Genomic DNA, 24,011 nt, shown 5'->3' on the forward strand with positions numbered 1-24,011 from the left:
GTGTGAATATTAAATAACCACGGGATTCATTATGGGTCTTATCTTTTTCACAACTTCATCACATTGAAACCGATAACAGTTCACTCCTTCACTTCACTTCAGACCAAGCTATAATGGCGCAGTCTTTGTCTTTTGCTCCTATTTGTTCCTTGAAATCTTCAAACACACCTGGTACTGTTAACTTTTATGTGTGTTTGTGTTTTCTTATTTATTTACTTTTTTAAAATTATTATACATGTATTGACGAGAATTTGTTTCACTTTTAATAGGAGCTGTTATTGGTAATTCGGTTGTCCGAAAGGCTTTTCCAATGAAGGAAGTTTGTCTGAATTCTAAAGCTGGAAACTTTCAGTCTTTGGTGGTTAAGGTGAGATTGATTTTAGTATCCCAATTTACTAATAAGATACTTTTTATTCAGTCTTATGTAATCAAATACTTTTGGTTTCACCTTTGATTGAAGACGTGTCCGGTGTTGACATGTGCTGGTGTCTGATATGACACCGACACATGTGATTATATCCAGTTAATTCATTTTCTCAAATTATCATTGGTGTCGACGTGTCTCAGTCATTGTCCTGCAGTGCTTCATAGATTAGTTGAGTTCTATGAAAAGATATGGCAGGGCTATGTTTTGATATCTGTTGTCTAATGGTTAGTGGCATTAGATAGAATAGAGTGAATTTGCATACAATCATTCCTTTTTGCAGATATTTTTATAATGAAATGAAAAAGAAAAATTTGGTTTAGTCCTATGCCTCCTTGATTCCATTTCATTCTTTCATATTTGAAACAGTGAGTTATGGATCCTAGTATATTCCAGAGCCTTTGGTAGATCAGTACAGTAGCCACTTTAATTTTTCTTCAAAAATAGAAAGTAGGACATGTAACATCAAAATATCTTAAATGTGATGAAAATGTAACGAGTGCCCTAGGGGCACTCTTTAAGGACCTTAAATAGTAAATTTTTATGAAGGAACACTTTCATAAATTTTTTGTAATAGTTGACTTTTTATGAAGGAACACTTTCATAAGGAACACTTTAATTGGAAACATTGCATTGGAAATTGTAATAGTTGACTTTTTGAAGGAACACTTTCTAAATTTTGGATCCTTAAAGCGTGCACCGCGGGAAACTCTTTAGTAAGACCCCTGTAATTAGTTTTTACTATTGTGTCGTGGTTAACCATGGAAGAGAAGTGTTGAAATAACGGTTAGAGTTGGTGTCGTGTGTGTACAACAGATCTGTAATAGGTCCGTTTGACCTTTTCCTGATACTTGTCATAGCTGCATATATCCTGAATAAGTCTTTGATTTTGATTTAATACAGGCTACAGAAGATAGTAGTAAAGGCACAACAAAAGTAAAGAGCATTGTTTGTGCTGATTGTACCGGAAATGGTAAGTGAAAATGAAGATTTCAACTTCTTTTTTATGGTTATAAGTCATAGTTTTTATTCATTACTTAAAGATGCCTTTAAATTAATGAGCGCCATATATAGCAGTCTGTTTGAGTTAAGCACATATTTTACGAAACCCTTACGTCACCTTAAATAATATAGTCGAACATCATGCTGATTCTGGCGAGAACATAGTGTCTTTGTTAGTCTGTCAATCTTTAGTTTCGTTCTCCGTGAGATAACCCAATAGTTTGGAGATTTTTCTCATGTATTATCAGTTAGTTATTGTAGTTGATGATTCTCTAGGATTTTTTAAGCATATTTTAGGGCTACTACTTTTGTTACCAATTATTTGGAGTTGGGGAGCTAGCTGATATTTCTACTAGATCAGCATCAGCATTCAAGCAAACCTTCCATTATACACATCAGCTCACCAATAGATGTCAATGCATCAACCGTCTTATGGATTCAAATCCTTGTCCTTCTCTTTTTCCTTGTACTTATCCTTTTTTCTTCAACTTTTCTTCATGTTTGGCTAGGTTCATGAGCGCATGCTCATGTTCCTCCAACACCATATACTCATTTTACATGCGAGTAGCAGAGCTTGTGTTGTTAGCATTATCAAAAAGTCATAATTAAGAACAAAGTTAGTTTCAATGCATCTATGCAAAACTCTATCCAAGCCTTTTCCATGAAAGATTTAGGCGAAGCTACCTACATATTATGAATCAGGATCTATAGAGATAGATCATAAAGATTGCTTCGACTGGGCTGATAACTTTTTGCTCAATTCCAGGTGCAAAAGAATGTACACAATGCCAAGGTTCGGGAGTTAATTTGATAGATCACTTCAATGGCCGATTTAAAGCTGGTGGACTATGCTGGCTATGCAGGTAACTGTATTGAATAACACACTCCATCCATTGTTATCTTGTATGAGCATGTGTAACTGTGCTATGTTCTTGGTTGAAAGATGTATTAGCATGTGCTATATTACAATTATAATTCCTTTGCAACATCTATGTATATTTGTTTCAGGGGTAAAAAGGATATTTTGTGTGGAAGCTGTAATGGAGCTGGTTTTATTGGTGGATTTATGAGCACATTTGATGATTAGAAGAAGATTGGCTAGATTGAATATTGAAGATTGCTTTTAGCTGTGAACAAAGAGAAAAGGAAGTGGAAATCCAGTTGTTCCTATGTTTTTAGTCTTTTTTGTAATGCCTATTCATTTATGAATTGTATGGATGAGTGTAATCCTACTGTATTTTGTTTGATTGGATTAAGCAAAAAAGTTCAACTAATAAGCAGCACAAGCAATTGTAATGACCTAACCTAACTAAATACATCATAAAAGATGAAAAGATTCATGTTTTGGATAATTAAATGAATTAATTTGGTTAAAAATAATGTCTATTAGAATAAAAAATAAAGCGAAATAATGTTTAAGTTCTAATACAGCGCGAATTGTATCACAACAGTCGCTTTGGCCGAGTGGTTAAGGCGTGTGCCTGCTAAGTACATGGGGTTTCCCCGCGAGAGTTCGAATCTCTCAGGCGACGATTCCTTTTTTTTTTTTTTTTTTGTGTGACGAAAAGAACATACGGTACATTTTTTTTTAAGGAAGACACTGATAATACCATATTACTATTTCAGCCAAACTCAGTAACCAAATCATAGTTTACACAAACGATTAATTAAAATTATGAACATTACTCAACTTAATCATAACTTGGGGAAAATCAAAATCAAAATCAAAATCAAATCAAAACCCCAATAAACCTCTAATGTTCACAACATAATATTTCACCACCATTAACGTAGCAGAATCTTCCCACAGCCTCTAATATGACTCTAGAATCCCATTATAATCAGGTCCATTTTTAAGAAATTTTCACATCATATTTGGCTGAACTATTTTTGTCCAAAGTCTTCTCAAATATTCTCCATTTTTTGGACATGGTACTTAAAGTTGGGCAAACAAAGATTGGTTTATAGTAGGACCAGCATTGCCAGTGATTTCATGTAAAAGAGAAAAGACATTGCAAACGGTGGTAAAATTGTATAGACTATAACTAAAACAACTACAATTTGTCTTCCCAATCTTTGATCTCCTTCGTCAATTGAATCATATTTTTTGTGAAGTTAGTTAATCAAGTTATAGTTTACACAGATTAATTTCTTGTAGAAAACTTTTGACGTCATTCCTGATTTGATCTAATTTGCCATATTGATTGATATAATTTTTTTGTTATCTTTTTTAGGGGCTTCTTGGGGAAAATACATCACCAACCCTTGGGCTAAATTTAAATTTGATTTTTTTTATACCCCAACAAGAATCTTTTTACCCACGGTAAAAAGTTTATGGAGTAAGAAAAAACAAATTTAAACTTATCCCAAGGGTCGATCACTTTCCCATGTCGGCTTTTCACTATTTTACCCGACGAAGATTGATCACTTTTGCCCCCAAAGTGAATATTGAAAAAGAAAGAAAGAAGAGAAATAGAGGGAGAGAGTGAGGAGGGGGAGAAAGTGATATGGTGTGAGGAATTAGGGAAGTATGGAGGGGTATTTATAGGTGGGAATGGTAGTATAGGTTGTAAACACCATTAATGTGGTCAAAAAACGTGTAAAATAGTGTTAAAAACGTGTGGATTGAATGTTGAAAAATTGACCACAGACCAAAAAACGTTTGTTCTTCAGTTCTGCACCGGCCAACTGGCGCGAGTTAACTCACGCTCCGAATACACTAGCGCAACTTAAGTCACACTACATGACTTAACTTAGGTTAAAAAATACACTAGCGCATGTTAACTCACGTAGCGCGACTTAACATAGGTAAAAAAATACACTAGCACATGTTAACATGCGCAGGGGCATTTTGAATATTTACTTTAGGAATGAACGATACAGTTTGAGTAATGAGCAAAATTCTTTTCATTTCTTTTGTGTTTGTTGGAGCTCATGTCCCCTTCCTCAAGGATATGAGCTCAAGTAAGTAGAATACAAAAAATATCTATTCTAGTTCTATCATCAGTTATGGGTTTGAATTTTTATCTTCTTCTATACCTGTATATGAAGAAGATACAAGATTTTAGGTTATCTTTTTTTTATCTTTCAATTATACTATTTATTTAGACAATTTTAATTATAATTTGTTCTCAAAAAACTTGACATATACTCATATCATGTTTGTTATACGATATATTTTATTTGTTACACCTTTTTTAATATTTGAATTATCTCTCATCCGTTACCATTTTTAAATGATAAGGAAAAAAAATTAAACATATACAATTTGTTTTTTTTTTTTTTTTTAAGGATATACAATTTGTTTTAATATTTGAATTTACTCTTATATATTTGTTATATGTGCTATTTGTATTGAAAATTGAGGGTAATTTGAAAAGAGAAAAAGTCAGCCTAAAAAGTTGAAAGGTGCTATTTTGATTTTGATTAAAGTTGTAGATATAGATATTATATATTTTTCACTTTCATATTATAACAAACTATACTTATCTTTTTTCCTTAAAAAAAAACTATACCTATCTTTTTCATTGACATCAATAATATAACCAATATAACCCACTTGGATTGGCCTGGTGGTATTGACTTGGGATCTGAGAGTTTGCTCCTCCTCGAGGTCTCAGGTTCGATTCTCCCAGCGTCAATTTAGGTGGACAAATATAACTTCTTAAAAAAAAACCCAATATAATTTAAATTCTTATCTTTTTCAATAACACCAGCAAAATAACATTCTTATAATCAAATTTGTTCAAGGGTATAATTGAAAGTGAAAAAGTCATTCAAAAATTACCATATATTCTTTTTATACATAACTAGCGAAAAGTCGGACACGTCTTTCTGCTCTTTTTATTGCGTTAACGTTTGAAAATGATGAATGATGTTTTTTTATGAAATTTTGATTTTGATTAAAATTAAAAATATAAATGTTTGTTGCTTTCAAGTTATAACAAACCAAACTAATATTATCTATTTTAATGATACCAACAAGATAACAAACCAAACTAACCATGATTATCTATTTTAACGAATTATAGAAAAAAATTGTTTAAAGATATAATTGGGATAATGAAAAAGTAAGTATAAATATACTCGTCAGTTTGTTACACTTTTTAAATGATAAAGAAAAAAAACTAAACATATATATATTTTTATCGTGTTTGTTACATTTTTTTAATATTTAAATTTATTCTTATCTGTTATCCGTTACCCGTTACATGTGTTAAATTTGTTCATAAATTTAAACTTAGGTCATACAAAACCCTAAAGAAGACTCAAACTACCTTAATTTTGTTTCACAAGAAATAGACCAAGACTCCCTTTTGTTTAAAGAAACCCTATTTGCATTGAATAATCACGATGGCACCAACGACTGAGAAGAATATCCTACCAGAAGCTAGTGCAAGCGGCAAAAAGAGAAGACAAACTGTGAAATTCGAAAAGCACATCTATGAAGTTGTGTTGGAATACTAGTGTATATTGGCAACAATTTGGAGTATACTAGTTGTTATGAGGAGACATTAGAATGTAAACACAATGAAATAGAAACTAGTGTAAAGTGTGAATTGAAAATTTTATGTCCCACATTGGATAGATCACACACTCTAGTAGTGTTTATATATGTGGGATATCACTTCCAAGGGTGTGCCCTTGGGTACCCACTTTTGTGAACGGAGTGAGCGCTAGCCAAAAATTATATAAGCCACACGCGCGCCGCCATCCGGCCGGGCCTCATAGATATTTTTTATTTGCTGCTCCAAGTTTCCCGCACGCGGAGGACCAAGTCCCGCACGTTTTTCACACGCGCAAGCTTCCGCTCCACGTTTCCGCGTCGTGGTTACCGTTACGTGGGTCGTGGGCTGGGTTTGGCGGGTCGGCGGAGAAAACGAGGTCGAAACCTCTCTATAAATAGAGAGCTCGGGAATGGGATTCTTCACTCCAAAACCGAGAATCGAATCATCTTCTCTGGTTTTCTCCCCTTCTCATCTCCCTCAGGTTGTGTTGACGAACCGTTCTTTTCTTCCCTCCCTCTTTGGTTTCTCGGGTGGTCTGCGTGCCATATTAGAGTGGTTTTCGAAACTTTTCGAAACCATACTGAGGTGTTATTCTCGAGCGATTTCTGGCAGTGATCGTACAGTTTGAATCTGAGCTGTTTTATCCTGGAGACGGCGCGGTTGCTAGTCTACCTTGCACAACTTAGGTAGTGCCGCGAAACGTCTTAAAGAAAACGACCTGGTCGTGACTCACCCCGGTAATTGTTCCAAAAGCTCTGTCGTATTTTTTAATCCAAAAACAACAAGTTGCGAAGGAGGAGAACCCTGAATTAGAAATCACGGTGGAAGCCATAGATATGATGAACGAGATAATGAACAACGTGTTGGATAAGATTGTCGACGAAGCTGCGAAGAATGCTGCTGCTTCCAATCAAACAAGTTTGAATATAAAGGATTTCAAGGCCGCAGTTAAACAACTCTTTCCCGAAGATTTGGCTAGGTTTGCTAACCTTCATGGTTAACTTGTACCACTTTTGAAACCAACCTAGCTCATGAACAAGATATTAAAGACAGTGAATTTCAACGATTCGCTGATTATTTGGGTATGTGAAGATATAGATAGGTCTTGTAATTGATGGATGATGGTACATGAGTACATGAACTCAACGCCATGTTCTTTTCTTTCATTACTCTTAATCTTCAAGTCAAATACAGACGATAGCTCAATTTCCCTCTATTTCCCCCTTTACAATGTACCATAATTTAATATATTGTTTGTGGAGTGTTCTATGTTTCATGATTCATGATTTTTCCACTTTTTATGCACTTAAATTTATGTGTAGACATACCTATAGGCTATATTGAATATTTTATCTTAAAAAAGTTCAAGAAGTGGTGCATCATCCGCTCATTCTAATTTTTTTTTCCATAAAACAAAAAGAAGAAAAGATAAAAGTGTTAAAAAGGTGAGACAACATAAAAGGAGGAGAATGTGATTTTAATCACACGATTCTAAGGCTTTAATTGCTTGTTTAGAGGGGATGGGAGGAGAGGATTTTGAAAATAAATAAAGGAATAAGTGGATGAAATAGAAGACTTTGAGAAGGGAGTGTTCTGGGAAGTTTATTTTGTTTCATAATACTAAAGTCCTCTTAGATTGGGGAAGTCAAAATTTATATTTTTGAAGTTTTTGTTTAGGTGAAGCCGACTTTGGAGGGTCTTTATGAATTCTTGAGATTCAACATATGTTGTTGTAATATTTTTAAAATTAAAAATATATCAATCATAAACATTAATTTATCATTCTTTAAAAGAATACACTTTCCAAAAAAAAATGTTTTTTTAGAAAACCTATCCAAAAAAGTGAAAAATAAAAGTGAAGGCTCAAGATGAATTTCAAAATAAGGCTTGTTGGAAAATATATTATTATAAAAAGATGTATTTTTTTATACAAAATTATTTATTAAGATTTAAATTTTTTATAAACAATATAAATTTACTTGACATGATATAAGATAGTTGCATAATAAAAGATGAAAAGGAAAATATTTATCATCCTAAAAAAAGTATAATTGCTAGTCAATCTATTGGAGAACCGGAAACTCAACTAACTGCGGAATATGTGTGATCCCCCTCAAATGAAAAAATAAAATTTTATTTGACATATTCATTTGCACTTTTCAAGGTTGAGTAGATGAAAAAAAAAGTGTTGACTTGTTTTCAATATCCAGAGCTTAGTGGCTATGAGGCATGCAGATTAATTTAAAAGATGAAGCATTTTTTCAGTTGATATAAATGCACATGCTTGGTAAAAAAAAATTGAGGTGGCCTGTCTTTTGGACCGGACCTGATGAGAACGAGATTCTAATTACAGCGTAACGTTGATAGAATTTGTATCTCTAGTTAGTTGAATGACAATTATATGATGGCTACTTAACTAAAAGTCCGTTTGAATCCGCGTTGAATTTGACAAAATCACGACACCATGATTTATAAAAGCTACATTTTAGAGCTTAGCTTCAGTAATATCAAATTGCACTGTGATTTCGTCAAACCCACAGACCACAGTGATTTCAATCTGCACCAAAACACTTGAGAGTACTAATGAAAAAAACAATGACCAATTGGTTATGAAACATTGAATATAGCAGTCTTAGTTGGAACTAGCGTTCTCGTTTCAAGAACATAAATTATTTCATTATGATATTGTTTAGGCACTTATTTACTGTCATGCATGAAGTAGCATATTTTTTTAGCCTTTTCTTGATTTTCTCTGTCCAAAACAGAAACTAGTCACAACAGACACAAATGATCAATTAAATCTTGAGCACACTTTTCTAATCTCTCCATCAATACCAGTCTTCACATCTACACTACTCAACTTAATCATAGCCTTTGGAAATTCAAAATCAAATCTTAACCCCAATAACCCTCTAAAATTCCCACCATAATTTTCCACCACCCTTCTTGTAGCAGAATCTTCCCACAGCCTCTGGTCTGACTCTAGAATCCCGTTACCATCGCGTACATTTTTGAAGAAACTTACATCAAATTTGGCTGGACTATCTTTGTCCAAAGCCACCCTTCTCAAACCATCTCCATTTTTTGGACATATTGCTTTAAGCTGGGCTAAGAAAGCTTGGTTTATAGTAGGATCAGCATTGCCAGTGGTTGTGAAATTGTATAGACGATAACTAAAGAACCTGCAATCTGTTTGGCCAATGGTATGTGCACCTTCACAAAAATCAAGAGTTTAGGTTAATACATAAATAAATGTGTAGCAAATGCTAGGAACATATAAGAAAAGTAATTAGAGACTAACTTTATTTTTTCGTTGTTGTTAGTCCAATTTCGTTTATAGATTAAAAGTTTTGAAAGAAAGCATACCAAGTAAGGTAACAAGGTCATGATCATTTAGACCTTTGGCAGCAAATTTTTGTCGATGGACAGAAACAGGTTCAAGCGGAGAAGGCAAGTTTGAGGCTTGAGATGATAAAGAAATCCTTCCATCTTTTCTTCCTGTGGGCACTGGCCAACTTGGGCCATCACTCTGTCATATTCACGAATCACACGTGTTAATTTTATCATGGTTACTTCAAAAACAAAATGTATTGTGCGGGCGCGCGCGCGTGGAGTAGAGTGAGTTTGACTAAGTTTTAAGATTGCTTTAATACCAAATCGACAGCATCACGAGCTGCCAATGCTAGGATGTCAGCACATGATACAACACCAGGGCATATGGCCTCTATTTGTGATTTTGCATTATCTATCACTTCAAAACCTCTTAGACCAAGGTTTGGTAATGCACTCCTTTCTGATGAAGAGCCTGCAATCAATATGGATCCATCGCAGCCCTATGGGAGTGGGAGAGAAGATATATTGTCAAATGGACTTTAAATTTGTATATCAAAATAAATCAGACAAAAATAATGTACATAGACACTAACTAGTATTCAAGCAAAAAAGTTTACCAATCATGATATACTCGCATAATTTCATAAGTTACTATGTAATTATTTATTTTTTACAGTTTTAACCAAGACATTTTTCAACTAACAAGTATAGCCCTCAGGAGATTCAAATTTTAAAAAGATTTTAAAAACTATATAACCTTTGTAAAAGAAAAAACTATACGTAGGACCAAAAAAAGAAAAGAAAAACTATACATAACATGATTTTATAGTGTATGTTAGGATTCACGGTGAGATTAGTAGAACTTTGTAAGCTGCCATGATTTTGACAAAAAACTAAACAACAAGCTTCAACAAAATCACGGTGTCATCGTGATTTTGTCGATATCACTGCCAATCCAGACATACAATTAGCTTACTTGGACAAAGCAATCATGGAAATGAAGTCTGAGCAGGCCAGGAGCAATGGTTGGATCTTTGTTAAAGTAAGATACAACTGTGGACCGTACGATGGACTCAGCTGTTGGACATGAATTTGAATAAAACCCAGTTTTCAGTTGGGCATTTACTGCCAAAGTCATCCCCAAAATCACCAAGAAGCCCAATTTCACAATCATTTTGTACGAACACAATGCAAACTGAAACAAGTATTCAGATACAACTCCACACTTGGTTTTTTATGGTTCTCTCACTCCCTTGCTAGCAGAGCATTTGTGTCACTAGTGATTGTCAGTTATATATAATGGTTTCTCTGTAGCAAAAAGTAGATATCACTATATATGATTGAGTTTTTCTCAATTATTTTATTAGGAAAGTGGATTATAAGACATTGGCCAATTAGCCAAATACATTTTCATATAGTGGAGATATATTAAAAAACATTGTCTTTTATTTTTTATGTGTACTTTTGAAATGTGTGCAAGTCATCGAGATAAAATATATAGGGTGTCACGTGTCTATATTTTGACGTTCAAATAACACAATCATAAATTAAAAGATGCTTGTGTTTTTCTTAAGTTCATATTATATTAGAGATTCGAAACCTAGGGAGGTGTTTCCATCACTCTTTTGTCTCTTCTTATCTGTGATGCATTTGCTTTATTCCTCAACGCGTTTCTGCTTTTTCTATTTCTTATACTTGCCCTTGGTGCACAACTTTTTTCTTTTCAGTATTTTACTTGTTGTGGTTTCGTTCATACTAGTTGCTTCATGTAATTAATTCAAAATTATTAGGTATCCATGACTTTCTTACAAAATTGTAAATGGAGCAGCAAATTAAAGTTTTTTTCTATTAACTATCAAGCACTAGGAAAAGAAAAATGTAATAGTTGAATAACAGTCAGATGATCACTACTAATGGTTGAATCAAGTCATGATATATTGCTTCTAAATTTCCACTCTTAATGGTTAAATATGTAGCCTGTAAAAAAATATGGCTAAATATCTAAAAAGAGTTATTAATTTATTTTGCTATTGTTTACCATTTAATTTACTGTTTTATGCTTATTAAGTAGCATATCTTTTTAGAATTTTTGATCGTATATATTTATGAGAAGCTAATCCAGCAATACCAACTAATCCAGAAGAAAATTCCATCGCCCATTAGCGGAGCTCAATTGAACTCAGATCTTTGTATGGACTGACCAAATACAGGAATTGTTGACACCATGGGGATTGAACCCGAGACCTTGAGTAAATGCATAACATTGAAGTCGTATAAGTGCCAAAGAAATTTCTGTTTTTCCCTACCCCACACGTTTTTATGCAGAAATAACTTTACCTTTTCTTGATTTTCCCTTGATTGATGTTGTGCATTAATCAGTGAGCACAGCACCACTTGTTAGTTATTATTGGATCATGCGTGAAAAATTCAGAATCCAGGAGGAAGATTTGAAGCCATGCATTAACCGTTAAGAACTAAGCAGAAAATAAATAAATAAAGTTGAATAACAATCAATTTTGACTACTTAATTAAAACATCAGCTTCTAGACATAACATGAATTAACATGAGTTATTAATTGGAGTTATTTAAGTGTTACTAATAATGATTAGATTAGTTGTTCAGTTTATTTTGGCTATTCGGGTAGGTAGTTTGGTTTGCTACCTTCTTTTATCTGAACTCAGCTTGGAGACAACAACCTCAACAATCGGAATATATTTTTAAAAAATTTCGTTGTGCGAAAATTAGATTTAAAAAAAATGATATTTCCCCTTTTTTTTTTTGCTTTTGAAACAACAAAACCAATTAATCTTGTTCATGTTTCAGACAAATTAAAATTATGAGACAGTACTATATATTTGCTGCTAAATTGTAACAAGAATTGACATTGACATCAGGAAGAGGAATAACTACGTTAGATTTTGGCTTCCTTATAACACAGAGACAAGCTTAGCAACTGAAACAAAAAACAACAATACATAACATGACACAAAAGACAAACTGAAAGCCACATCAGGAACAGCTGCACTAGTTTCTTCTATTGAGAATTAGATGTAATATACAAATCATACAAGAAAAAACTAAACAAATATTTATTTAACACAACGATTTCCACGAGTGATGAGCACAAATGCTAGCTTTTGATATATAGTTCATCACAACACAACCTGAACAGTAAATTCAACATAAACTTGAAACTGCAATAGCACAAATAATAAATCACACAAGCAACACATAAATCCCTACAAGACTACTCAAGCAAGCGAGCTGGAGAGGGAGGAACCGGAATATCTTTCAAACCTTCCAACATCAAGATTACATTCTTCATTGCAGGACGGAGAGATTGGTGGTCTTGCAACCCACCTTCAACATTCTTTCCAATACCTTCCAATCCACGTATTTCTCATTATGTCTGAAAAGCTTATTGATTTTATCATGGTTCCTTCAAAAACACAATGTATTGTGTGTGAGCGCGCGTGTGTGGTAGAGTGAGTTTGAGTAAGTTTTAAGATTGCTTTAATACCAAATTGACAGCATCACGGGCTGCCAATGCTAGGATGTCAGCACATGAGACAACTCCGGGGCATATGGCCTCTATTTGTGATTTTGCATTATCTATCACTTCAAAACGTTAGACCATGTTTCAAAAAAAAAAAAAAAAAAAAACCCTCTTAGACCAAGGTTTGGTAATGCATTCCTTTCTGAAGAAGAACCTGTAATCAATATGGATCCATCGCAGCCCTGTGGGAGTGGGAGAGATAATTTCAAATGACTTTAAATTTGCATATCAAAATAAATTAATACAGTAATGTGTAGTCATCAACTAGTGTTTTAAGTAAAAAAGTTTACCAATTATGATATACTCGTATAGTTAATCGGAAATTCAACAATATAGCTTTCAATAATTTCATAATTTACCTATGTAATCATTTATTTTTTTACAGTTTTAACTATTACAATTTTTAACTAACATGCATATTCCTTAGGAGATTCAAATTATAAAAACTATATAACCTTTGTAAAAGAAAAAACTATATATAGAACCAATGTCATCGTAATTTTTTCGAACTCACCACCAATCCAAACAAACATACACTTAGCTTACTTGGACAAAGCAATCATGGAAATGAAACCTGAGCAGGCCTGGATCAATGGTTGGATCTTTGTTAAAGTAAGATACAACTGTGGACCGTAAGATGGGCGCAGCTGTTGGACATGAATTTGATTAAAACCCACTTTTCAGTTGGGCTTCAACTGCCAAAGTCATCACCAAAATCACTAGGGATCCCAATCGCACAATCATTTTGGACTACTATACAATGCAAACTGAAACAAGAATTCAGACACAACTTCACTGTTGGTTTTGATAGTTTCTCACTCCCTTGCTTGCAGATAATTTTTATCACTGATTTTCAGTTATATATAATGGTTTGTCACTAGGGAAAATTAGATATCACGTCAAATGATTTAGCTTTTTTTAATTATTTTATTCGGAAGGTATTGGCCAATTAGCCAAATACATCTTCATAAAGTGGAAACTTTAAGAAATATGATGCATTTTAATTTTTTTTTTGTACTTTTAATATGCAAGTTTTTGAGATGAAAACATGGGGCGACGTCGTCACATGTCTATGTTTTGATGTTCAAAATATAAGAGATTAGATTCTAGGGAGTTTTTTCCATCACTCTCTTCTTATCTGTAATGCATCTGCTTTATTCCTCAACGCATTTCTGCTTTCTCTATTTCTTATAGGGTTAAATATGTTATTGGTCCCTACATTTTGCCTCATTTTAATTAATAGTCCTTACATTTCAATAAATGTTTTTAAAATCCCTACATTTTTCATCCGTTAGCACAAATAGTCCCTGCCGTCAAATTATGCCCAACCATCAAACAGAGTGCTTACGTGGCATTTTTTTTGTTGATACGGGTTTTTAATGGATTGGACCGAATTGAATGGTTAATTTGACCCGACCCATGGATATAACCCATTTCATTGGTGATTCAAATCCCTAAATTCCCAAAAAAATTCTTCTTCCTCCTTTTATATGCACTTTTATGAATTTTATGAATTTATAGTATCCAAAATAACCCACTTTTATATGCACTTTTAACCCAATTTTATATGCACTTTTATGAACACCAAAAAAACAGAACTATACACAGTCCCTCCTTATAAACCGAACATGTTATAAACAGAACTATACACCAATAAAAACATGCCACTTAGCATAATTATAAGCTCACATTATATAACTACAAAATGAACATGTTATAATAATTTTGAGATGTTAAAAAACAACGGTGACACTTGAATAACATAAAATGCAATTGGCATTCCAATTGTATATCACATTGAACTTGCAATTGGTACTCCAATTGTCTACACTGGAAATGTTGACCAACAAAAAAAGCCTGTCATCAGTAGTAGTTAAGCTTCATCACAAAGTTCACAAAATAGATGAAGCATTACACGCAAAAGCTTGATTACAAATTCTTAATTCACACGCAAACATGTATCAAGCATAAAAAAAGGTCCTAGTAATCTAAGTTAATATTCCATGATTTAATTTCATGCATCTTCTCTTGGCTTTGGTGTTTTCTCTCCCACTTCATTATGCCATTTCGCGAGCCCGACTACCAATTGCTTCATTGTCTCTTCAAACACATCTGGTGGTAAGGCTTTCAATGTTTGGAATATGGTTTCAACTTCATTATGACCAGACTGCATAACATTTCATTCATAAATAAATAAATATTCTCTTAAACATGTTACCACAAGTAAATACTCTCTTAGTAAAGTTAAAAGACTTACCACATTATTAGTCCCCACAGATTTAGCAGAGTTATCAGCAACAACTTTTCTTTTCTTGGTAGCAGCTTGTTGTTTTCTTTTCACAACACCACTATACTGACCATCAACTACTTTCTTACAAGGTCTCCCCTAATAATAGAATTCAACATGTTAAAGCATAATAAAAGAGAAAAATATAATAGACTGCAAAAAAAAGCATACTCTTTTCTTAGGTGCAGCAACAGGGGCCTGGCTTATCTGTGTAGATGCAACAACAATTGGCTGGCTTGACTGAGCAGGTGCTGCAACAGTTGGCTGGGTAGGCAGAGGTTGAACCTCATCAATGCTTACTGCAACATCATCAACAGTAGGAAGAACTGCCTTACAGGTTCTCTTGTTATGTCCAACTTTCAAGCATCTCTTACACCTAGTTGTGGTATGTGCTCTTGACCACTTACCATTTTCCATCCTTTCTTCATCAGGTTCTCTTCTCCTTAACTTCTTGGGTCTCCCAGGGCCACGTTTGAATTGAGGGGGTAAAACTTCTGGGTAGTTTGTCTTAGGCCACTTATTCTGACCATTAATTGGTGAAATAATTTGATCATAGCAGTCTTGGTAACAAACCTTGGTGTAACACCTATTCACATATGTAATAGGATCATCACCCTTCATATTAATGGCTGCAACTGCATGCCTGCAGGGGATTCCCACCAAGTCCCAAGAGTTACATGAACAGCTTCTTTTTCCTAAGTCTACCACAAACTTATCAAGAAAAAGTGAATGTGTAACTTCAAATTTCAACCCCCCTACCCAAGTAGCAAACCAGTTTCCACTTTTTTCAATCTCCCAGTCAAGTCTCTTCTTAGGTTTAGGCATTATAGTCCCTCTATATTTTTCAGATTTCTCCTTAAGCTTTGCAAATCTACCCATTAAGTATGTCCTAATCCACTCAAACATAGTTATAATTGACTTTTCCCTTTGCAATAAAATTGTTGCATTAAAACTCTCACTAAGGTTATTCATCAGCACATCACACTTTGTATGATATGAAAAGGCATGTTTGCACCAACCTTTCTTAGGGATATTCATCAGCCATTCATAAGCAGGTTCACTGATATTCTTGATCTGTTGCATCTTCTCCTCCCATGCCTCCACATATGTAGCCTTAGCTGCAGCCATCATGAGGTCTCTTATAAGTGTCCCACCACCAAACTTCTTTTTAAAATTTGCATAGAGATGTCTAAGACAGAATCTGTGTTCTAGACCACCAAGCATCTCATCAAAAGTCTGGATCAATCCCTACAATAACAAAAAACAGGCACACAAAACAATTTAAATATTCTCAATATGTCTAGAACAACATCAAATGAAATGAGCATAAAGTGTTAAAACACAAACTAAAGTTACCTTTTGTTGATCACTTATGAATGTCCACCTACTGTCACCAATATCATCAAGTAGGTTTGTTAAAAACCACCTCCATGTTTCTTTACTTTCAGTCTCAACCACTGCAAAAGCAATTGGCAGGTATTGATCATTAGGGTCTCTTCCCACTGCAATTAGTAGCTGTCCACCATATTTATTCTTCAAATGACAACCATCTACACCAATGAATGGCCTACAAGCAATTTTCAAAGCCCTCTTGCAACCATCGAGGCATAAGTAAAACCTTCCAAACCTAGGCTCCAACGTAGGGGCAGGCCTTTCAATGTGCAACTTACAATTATTTCCACGACATGCTCTTTTTAATTCCTCACTATAGGACCACAACAATGCATACTGCTTGACACTATCACCACCCACAAGCTTTCTAGCTATTTGTCTAGCTTTAAAAGCTGTTGAAAATGTTATGCCAGTTGAATACTTGGTTCTAACTTCAGTAACAACATCATTAATCTGCATCCCTTTAGAGCATTTCATCCTATCAAAGATAACCTTAGCTACCCACTCAGACTTAGCATTCTTGTTATCAAAGACTCTCCCACATGTGTGTTTTGGTACAAGTGTCTTAACCCTAAAAGTGTGACTCCTAACAACTCTACTAACCAACGCAGTGTAACCACATGTGTCAAAAGACTTACAAACCACCCTAACCCTATCTGCATCATTTTTCCTAAACTTTACCTGCTTTCCATTCAACACATTGTGTTCAAGAATTGCATCTTTGAACTGTTTCAGTGAAGAGAATTCCATGCCCACAGTGAACTTAAATGTTTTAATAAGATCTTCACTTCTAAACTTGGGATATCTTGGCTTAAGTTCAGCACATCCATCACCACCAGAATCACTCGCACTATCAAGATCTTTTGACACATAATCATCTTCAGCCTCATTAAGTTCATCAGCACCATCACCATCATGTGGAGCATTACTATCATCAACATCATTAGGTTGTCTAACTTGAGAAGTTCCTTCACCAGCAAACTCAACCAGCTCTTCTTCAAATCCATCATCTAACCCCAAGTCCCTCTCTTCTTCACTGTCTTCAATGCTTACATCCAAATCTGAATGCTCACTTTCACAATAATCATCATCAGAACCAGACTCATCAGTAGGAATAGCCACACCCTTGCCTTTGTCTTTTCTCACACCGTCATTGTCCAAACACACAGGATAACTTGCATTTGCATTAGCTTCATTTACATACTCCACATATATTTCAATTGGAGCATTGTGATCAGTAGCATACTTTGATATTTTGGAAGCATCTTCATCATCACCAACCTTGAACAAACCAGAATCTAGTGATATAGTTGTAGGTTTCCACCACATTTTAAATTCTCCAGCAGTTGTGTCCAACTCTTTCACAGTTCCTTGAATCTCAAAAAAAGACCACCTATCTTTGTCTAGACCATCCATTGCATGAGTAGCGCCACCCACATACTTCATCCCATTGTCACTTACAAAAAAACCCTTAACATGAAATATACTTGTAAAAGCCATACCTACCAAAACAAAGGGCAAAATGGTAAGTTCCAACACACAATCTGATTTTAAGGCAAAAACGAAAATACAGTTGATTCCAAACATAAAGATTTCAAACCCAACATTACTGCTCTACCCCACATGTATTCAATACAACAAAAGAGCATCAAAAAACCCCCTTTCCCATGTTCAAATCGAAAAAAAACAGTAAACAAAGCCAACTTGAAAGCAAAGGACAAAAACAAACTCAATAGTTTATTACCAACAGTAAACAACAATAACAAAACCATTTTGGACCACAAGAATCATCAAAGAAACAAACAAACATTAAACAATACAAACCCTAAAAGTTAACATACCTGAACCACAAAACAGAACGCGAAAATCACAGATACAACTTGAAAATCAGCAACACACTAAACACGAACGCGAAAATGAACAAGAAATCGAATAAGAACTCATATTCAACGAACTTGAATTGGAACTGGGATTGGGTAGCGCCGCTAGGTGTTCTTCAAAGGAGGACTTTCTGAAAATCTAGGGTTTCTATTTTTTGGTTGTTATTTGTAGGGTTTGTAGGGTCTCTTTACTTTCTGTTTATATTATTTTAATTGTATTTTAGTGTTAATTATTTGATTAAAATATAAATTAACACTGATCTATATTTTAATTAACAATCATTTGATGAGTGGGACCCATTGCCACATATACTTCCACGTCAGCGTCCAGTTAATTATTTGACGGCAGGGACTATTTGTGCTAACGGATAAAAAATGTAGGGATTTTAAAAACATTTATTGAAATGTAAAGACTATTAATTAAAATGAGGCAAAATGTAGGGACCAAAAACATATTTAACCCTTTCTTATATTGCCCTAAATGCTCATCTTTTTTTCTTTATAATAACTCATTACTTATTTTGTTTCGTTAACACTAGTTGGTTCATGTAATTAAGTGAAATTTTTTATTGATCACTTTAAACAAAAATTGCAAACGGGGTAGCAAATTAATTGATTATTATTTTTTTTTAATTTTTATTTATTTATTTATTTATTTATTTTTTTGTCAAGCACTAGGAGAAAGAAAAAGTTGAATCACGTTCAGATGATGACCACTTAATCAATCAATAAAACACTTGAAGAGTAGTAGTAGTTCAGAAAACAAAGGTCACACCCTAGTTGGAACGAACATTCTCACTTCAAGACCAAATATCAATTATTTATCATGCTACTCCCTCCGTCTCATTTTAAGGGTCCTATTTCCTTTTTTTTTATTAATTATTTCAATCATCTAATTACTCCACTAATTATAATCAATAAAAGTTCTTAATAAAAAAACACATTTTACCATTGAAATAAAAGAAAACTAATAATAATTTTTTTAAGAATTGTGTAAAACTTAAAATAGACATCTAATTTGAGACCAAAAAGTATTGTTTTAGAAAGTAATAGTCAATTTTCCTTCAAAAAAAAGAAAAAGAAAGTAATAGTCAATTTGTAGCATAATTAGCAGTGAAGGTTAGTGCAAACAAAAGTTCTGTTTTCCCCTGCCCCACACGGTTTATGCAGAAGAAACTTTACTTATTCTTGATTTCCCAGTGAGCACGGCATTTGATTCAGAAATGGAATCCAGATTCCAGGAGGATGACTTGAAGTCAACTATTCCAAAAAGAATTATTATCTTAGTTCCTTCCTAGACACTTCTGGTTTGACCCAGTGAGTCGATCGGTAAAAGTCATCCTTTTTTGCTTAGAGACCATAGAATTATTATTTTCACTAGCGTCAAAAGGGCACTAACATGTCTGTTTTTCCATTTTCATCGATAAAGATTAGTAGATTACATAAGTTGTAAACCTATTGTTTAAAAAATTAAGTTGGTAAAGAAGCAAACAATGGTAAAAGGAAACTTTGCATCTTTTTATATAAACAGGACATCATTTTTTTAAGGGGCACCAAAATTATTATTTTTACTTATTAGTTAGTATTATACAAATATATTTCTTTTTAACCTGATCAATCTTTTGGGACAAAAAATACAAGAGTGAATTGATCATTAAGAAATAAGAATCATAATTTTCTTTTGGGACGCTTACGTTAGTTTCCCAATCCTACTATGGCTTCCACCCTTGCTTTGTTATCAATACTGTTCTCCATCTTCTTCATGCTATTTACATTAATAGAAGCCACACACAATACAACTGAAAAAACTCAACCCATTATCATTCCATTGGGGTCTTTCCTCGCTCCTAAAGGTGAAAATACTTCATGGCAATCAAGTTCTGGCCATTTTGCTTTTGGGTTTTACCCCAAAGGTAATGGTTTTGCTGTTGGAATATGGTTGGTTAATCCATCTGAAAACACAACCACTGTTGTGTGGACTGCTAACCGTGATGCTCCAGCAGTCTCCTCTAAATCTATGTTGAATTTGACAGAGCAAGGTCTGCTTCTTCAAAATGGAAACAGAGATTCAGCTATGAATAAAGACTTGAGAGATGATTCAGAGGAGAATTTGGTCTCTAAGGCATCTATGCATGATTCTGGCAACTTTGTGCTTTATGATGAGAATTCTACAGTTATATGGCAAAGCTTTGATCACCCAACAGACACCATATTAGGAGGTCAGAGTTTGACTGCTGATGATTATTTAATCTCTAGTATATCCAAGTCAGACCATTCAAGGGGATGTTTCTATCTCGGCATGCAAAATGATGGAAACCTTGTCGCTTACCCCTTGTACAGCAGATTCAGCGACCTGGATGCTTACTGGGCTTCAAATTCTTGGGATCTGACATACATACCCAAACAACTAAGTCTTAGCATTCAAGGCTTTCTTTGCCTAAATATGTCCGACGAAGATGATGGTGATAGGCTATGTCTCAACGATATCAATAAGCATAGTAAGAAGTTACACAACAACACAACTTCAATCTACCGTGCAACGTTTGATGTAGATGGAAACTTGAGATTGTATGAGCACCAATTTGACTTTGAGAGCAAGAATAGCTCGCGTGTGGTAATCTTGTGGCAAGCACTTAATGACACTTGTCAAGTGAAGGGGTTTTGTGGGTTGAACAGTTATTGCTCCTTCAATATGAGCGGTGATGCTGTATGCAAATGTTATCCTGGTTTCATCCCTTCCAACACTAAAAGCGTGCCTATAGACTGCGTACAGACGCATAGCAAAGATGACTGTGAAAGCATTGAAGACCGAACGTTGTTGTATAATTTTACTCACTTTGAGAATATGCATTGGGGGGATGTTCCATATTCTGTTATACCCGTGTTGATTGATATGGATACTTGTGAGAAGGCTTGCCGACAAGATTGTGTTTGTGGGGGAGCAATATATACCAACGGCAGCTGCAATAAATATAGGCTTCCACTTATACACGGCAAGTTTCAAAATGATTCTTCTTCCACTGTGTCTGTGGCCTTAATAAAGATTCCTTCAAATATTCCCATTATTATTTCACCTCCAACCTCAAATAACACCAACGTGCCTAAGCCTAAGGTTGTTATTGATAACAAGAAAAACCTAATAATGATCCTATCTCTTACTTTGGGTGTCGTTTCATTGATTTGTTTCATCACTGCGGTGTCCATTTTCTTCACTTACAGACGTCAAGTAAATAGGTATGCAATGTTGTCAGAAAGTGAAAAACTGGGATTTACAGAAGAATGCTCCTTGACCTCATTTTCTTTTGACGAACTTTCAGAATCAACCGGGGGCTTTTCAGATGAGATAGGGAGAGGATCATTTGGTGTTGTTTATAAAGGTACAATGGGCGACAATAACAGAATCATTGCTGTGAAAAGACTGGAGGAGAGAATTGTTGATGCAGGGGATAGGGAATTCCGAACGGAAGTTACTTCCATTGCTCGAACTCATCATAGGAATTTGGTTAAGCTTATTGGTTTTTGTATAGAAGGTTCAAAGAAGCTTCTTGTTTATGAATTTGTCAGCAAAGGGTCTCTTGCAAATATCCTCTTTGAAGGGGAAGTGAGACTATCTTGGAAAGATAGAATGAAACTTGCATTGGACGTGGCTAAAGGAATATTATATCTACACGAAGAGTGTGAAGTCCAAATTATCCATTGTAATATAAATCCTCAAAATATACTTATGGATGAAGCATGGAATGCAAAAATATCTGATTTTGGATTGGCAAGACTTTCAAAGAGGGGTCATTCAAGAACTAAAATAGAGGATGATGGCACAGTCAAGTATTTGGCACCTGAACGGCAGAAGGAGGATGCATCAGTATCGGTAAAAGCTGACATTTACAGTTTTGGTGTGGTATTATTGGAAATTATTTGCCGCAGAAGAAGTATAGAGATGAATAATATTCACTCGCCCGGTGAAATTCTTCTTTCCAGTTGGGCATATCAATGTTTTGAAGCAGGGCAGTTAAACAAGCTTATCAGACATGATGAGAAAGATGTGGATTGGAAGATATTGGAAAGAATGGTGAAAGTCGGGTTGTGGTGTGTGCAAGACCGACAACATCTCCGTCCTACAATGAAGAATGTAATTTTAATGTTGGAAGGTTTGGAAGATATTCCAGTTCCTCCCTCACCAGCTCGCTTGCTTGAATAGTCTTGTAGGGACATTATATATATGTGTTGCTTTTGTGATTTTCTTGTATATTTGTGCTTCTGCAGTTTAATTTTATCTTCAATTTATCATTCAGGTTTTGTACTATATCAAAAGCTACCTTTCAAATTACAATTAAATGAGTGTAGTTAAATTCCTACATTTTTAGTTGAGATTTTAAAAATACACTTTGTCAATTCTCTTATTTTTCAAGACGAGTGCATAGTCTCAATGAAACTTCAGTATGATGATTGTTGCAGTAAAGGATACTTCAGTAATTATAATTTTTTTTTTTTGTATATAATTAAGACCATATTAAACTAACTTCATATATGTGAAGCTAGAAATTTTGTTTATAAATATAACCGTTGATGGTGTCTACATATTTTATCTTGGTTTCATCCCGTGTCACAATGCAGCTATGGTGATCGTTAAATCTAGTGAGCGAAATTTCTAGATCTAATGGTTCTTACACCGTTGTAGAAAAGAGGAATAATGTTTCATAGACATCTATCAACTCCATTGACATCTTGAGAGAGAAAGAAATAGAGATTGTGGTGTAATAAATATGATAAATTGGTGATGTAATGGGAAGAGAGAAAAAAAATAATATGTTAAATTGATGTATGGAATAATGAGTGTTCAAGTGTCATTGTTGTGTTGAAAATCCACACACACATGTATGTTATATTGTTAATGACAAAAAATTTAAAGCCTAACTCGACACATAGTCACGATATCACAACACAATTTTGAAAGAAGTTTGATATTATAGTCAATGTAGAAATGATAAATGTCATTGTCGACGAATGAACTGAACAAGAGTTTATTCTAGGCTCTGCTTTCCTTGCTGATGTTGAGGAGTACGTTGGAGCAGTGTCAGACCTTGATTTCCCTTCCAAATGATTATAGGTGTTAGAATAAGGATTCTTTTTTTGCCTTGCAAAACTTCCCATGTAATTTACTTGCTCTTCAGATAGACCTAGAATTGCACCATGATAAAACAAAATATATTGAACTTGACAGACACTTCATCAAAGAAAAGTAGACAGTGGCATAATTTTTGCTTCATATATGTTTCTTTCCAGGCAACCTTGTAGATCTTCTAATTAAGAGGCTGGATGGACATCAATAATTTTGAATGAATATTTTTCAAACTAGGAATGATAGTATCAACACTGGCAAAATTTGGAGTTATGTGGGATGAGGCATGATGCGGAAGATTAATCGATCATTTGCTTTCTCTAAGGCTTTGTTTGTGAGTTTGGAGGGGAGGATTTGAAAAAAAAAAGGAGTAAGTGGAAAAAATAGAGGACATTCGGAGGAGAGGTTTTGGGGGGCTTATTTTTCTTTAAAATATAAAACCCTCCTCATTTGGGGAACTAAAAAATTGTATTGGAAGAGGATTTGAGAGGGTTTATGTGAATTCTTCA

At 34.3% G+C, this 24,011-nt stretch overlaps 4 protein-coding genes and 1 non-coding gene across 5 annotated transcripts; 3 read left to right on the forward strand and 2 right to left on the reverse strand.

Moving 5' to 3' along the window:
- Positions 1 to 18: 18 nt before the first annotated feature.
- Positions 19 to 2,725, forward strand: LOC11439220 (protein BUNDLE SHEATH DEFECTIVE 2, chloroplastic). Its single transcript, XM_003609252.3, has 5 exons — positions 19 to 171; positions 270 to 367; positions 1,328 to 1,397; positions 2,193 to 2,289; positions 2,435 to 2,725. Exons 1-5 carry the CDS (start codon positions 114 to 116, stop codon positions 2,511 to 2,513), a joined length of 402 nt encoding a protein of 133 aa, XP_003609300.1. The 5' UTR covers positions 19 to 113; the 3' UTR covers positions 2,514 to 2,725.
- Positions 2,726 to 2,876: 151 nt separating this feature from the next.
- Positions 2,877 to 2,958, forward strand: TRNAS-GCU (transfer RNA serine (anticodon GCU)). The gene has a single exon. It is a non-coding gene; the product is annotated as a tRNA-Ser (tRNA).
- A 5,560-nt stretch (positions 2,959 to 8,518) lies between these two features.
- On the reverse strand, positions 8,519 to 10,713 carry LOC11441645 (peroxidase 25). Its single transcript, XM_003609255.4, has 4 exons — positions 10,244 to 10,713; positions 9,588 to 9,767; positions 9,301 to 9,463; positions 8,519 to 9,147 (listed from the first exon to the last, which is right to left on the reverse strand). Exons 1-4 carry the CDS (start codon positions 10,439 to 10,441, stop codon positions 8,726 to 8,728), a joined length of 963 nt encoding a protein of 320 aa, XP_003609303.1. The 5' UTR covers positions 10,442 to 10,713; the 3' UTR covers positions 8,519 to 8,725.
- A 4,518-nt stretch (positions 10,714 to 15,231) lies between these two features.
- On the reverse strand, positions 15,232 to 18,003 carry LOC120579988 (uncharacterized). The gene is made up of 2 exons (XM_039832817.1): positions 16,468 to 18,003; positions 15,232 to 16,359 (listed from the first exon to the last, which is right to left on the reverse strand). The coding sequence occupies exons 1-2, from the start codon at positions 18,001 to 18,003 to the stop codon at positions 15,232 to 15,234; spliced, it is 2,664 nt and encodes an 887-aa protein (XP_039688751.1).
- Positions 18,004 to 19,518: 1,515 nt separating this feature from the next.
- On the forward strand, positions 19,519 to 22,670 carry LOC11441646 (G-type lectin S-receptor-like serine/threonine-protein kinase LECRK1). The gene has a single exon (XM_003609257.4). It carries the CDS (start codon positions 20,098 to 20,100, stop codon positions 22,579 to 22,581), a length of 2,484 nt encoding a protein of 827 aa, XP_003609305.1. The 5' UTR covers positions 19,519 to 20,097; the 3' UTR covers positions 22,582 to 22,670.
- The last annotated feature ends 1,341 nt before the right edge of the window (positions 22,671 to 24,011 follow it).

This window comes from Medicago truncatula, chromosome 4, assembly GCF_003473485.1.
Source record: "Medicago truncatula cultivar Jemalong A17 chromosome 4, MtrunA17r5.0-ANR, whole genome shotgun sequence".
In the NCBI taxonomy this organism is placed as follows: domain Eukaryota; kingdom Viridiplantae; phylum Streptophyta; class Magnoliopsida; order Fabales; family Fabaceae; genus Medicago; species Medicago truncatula.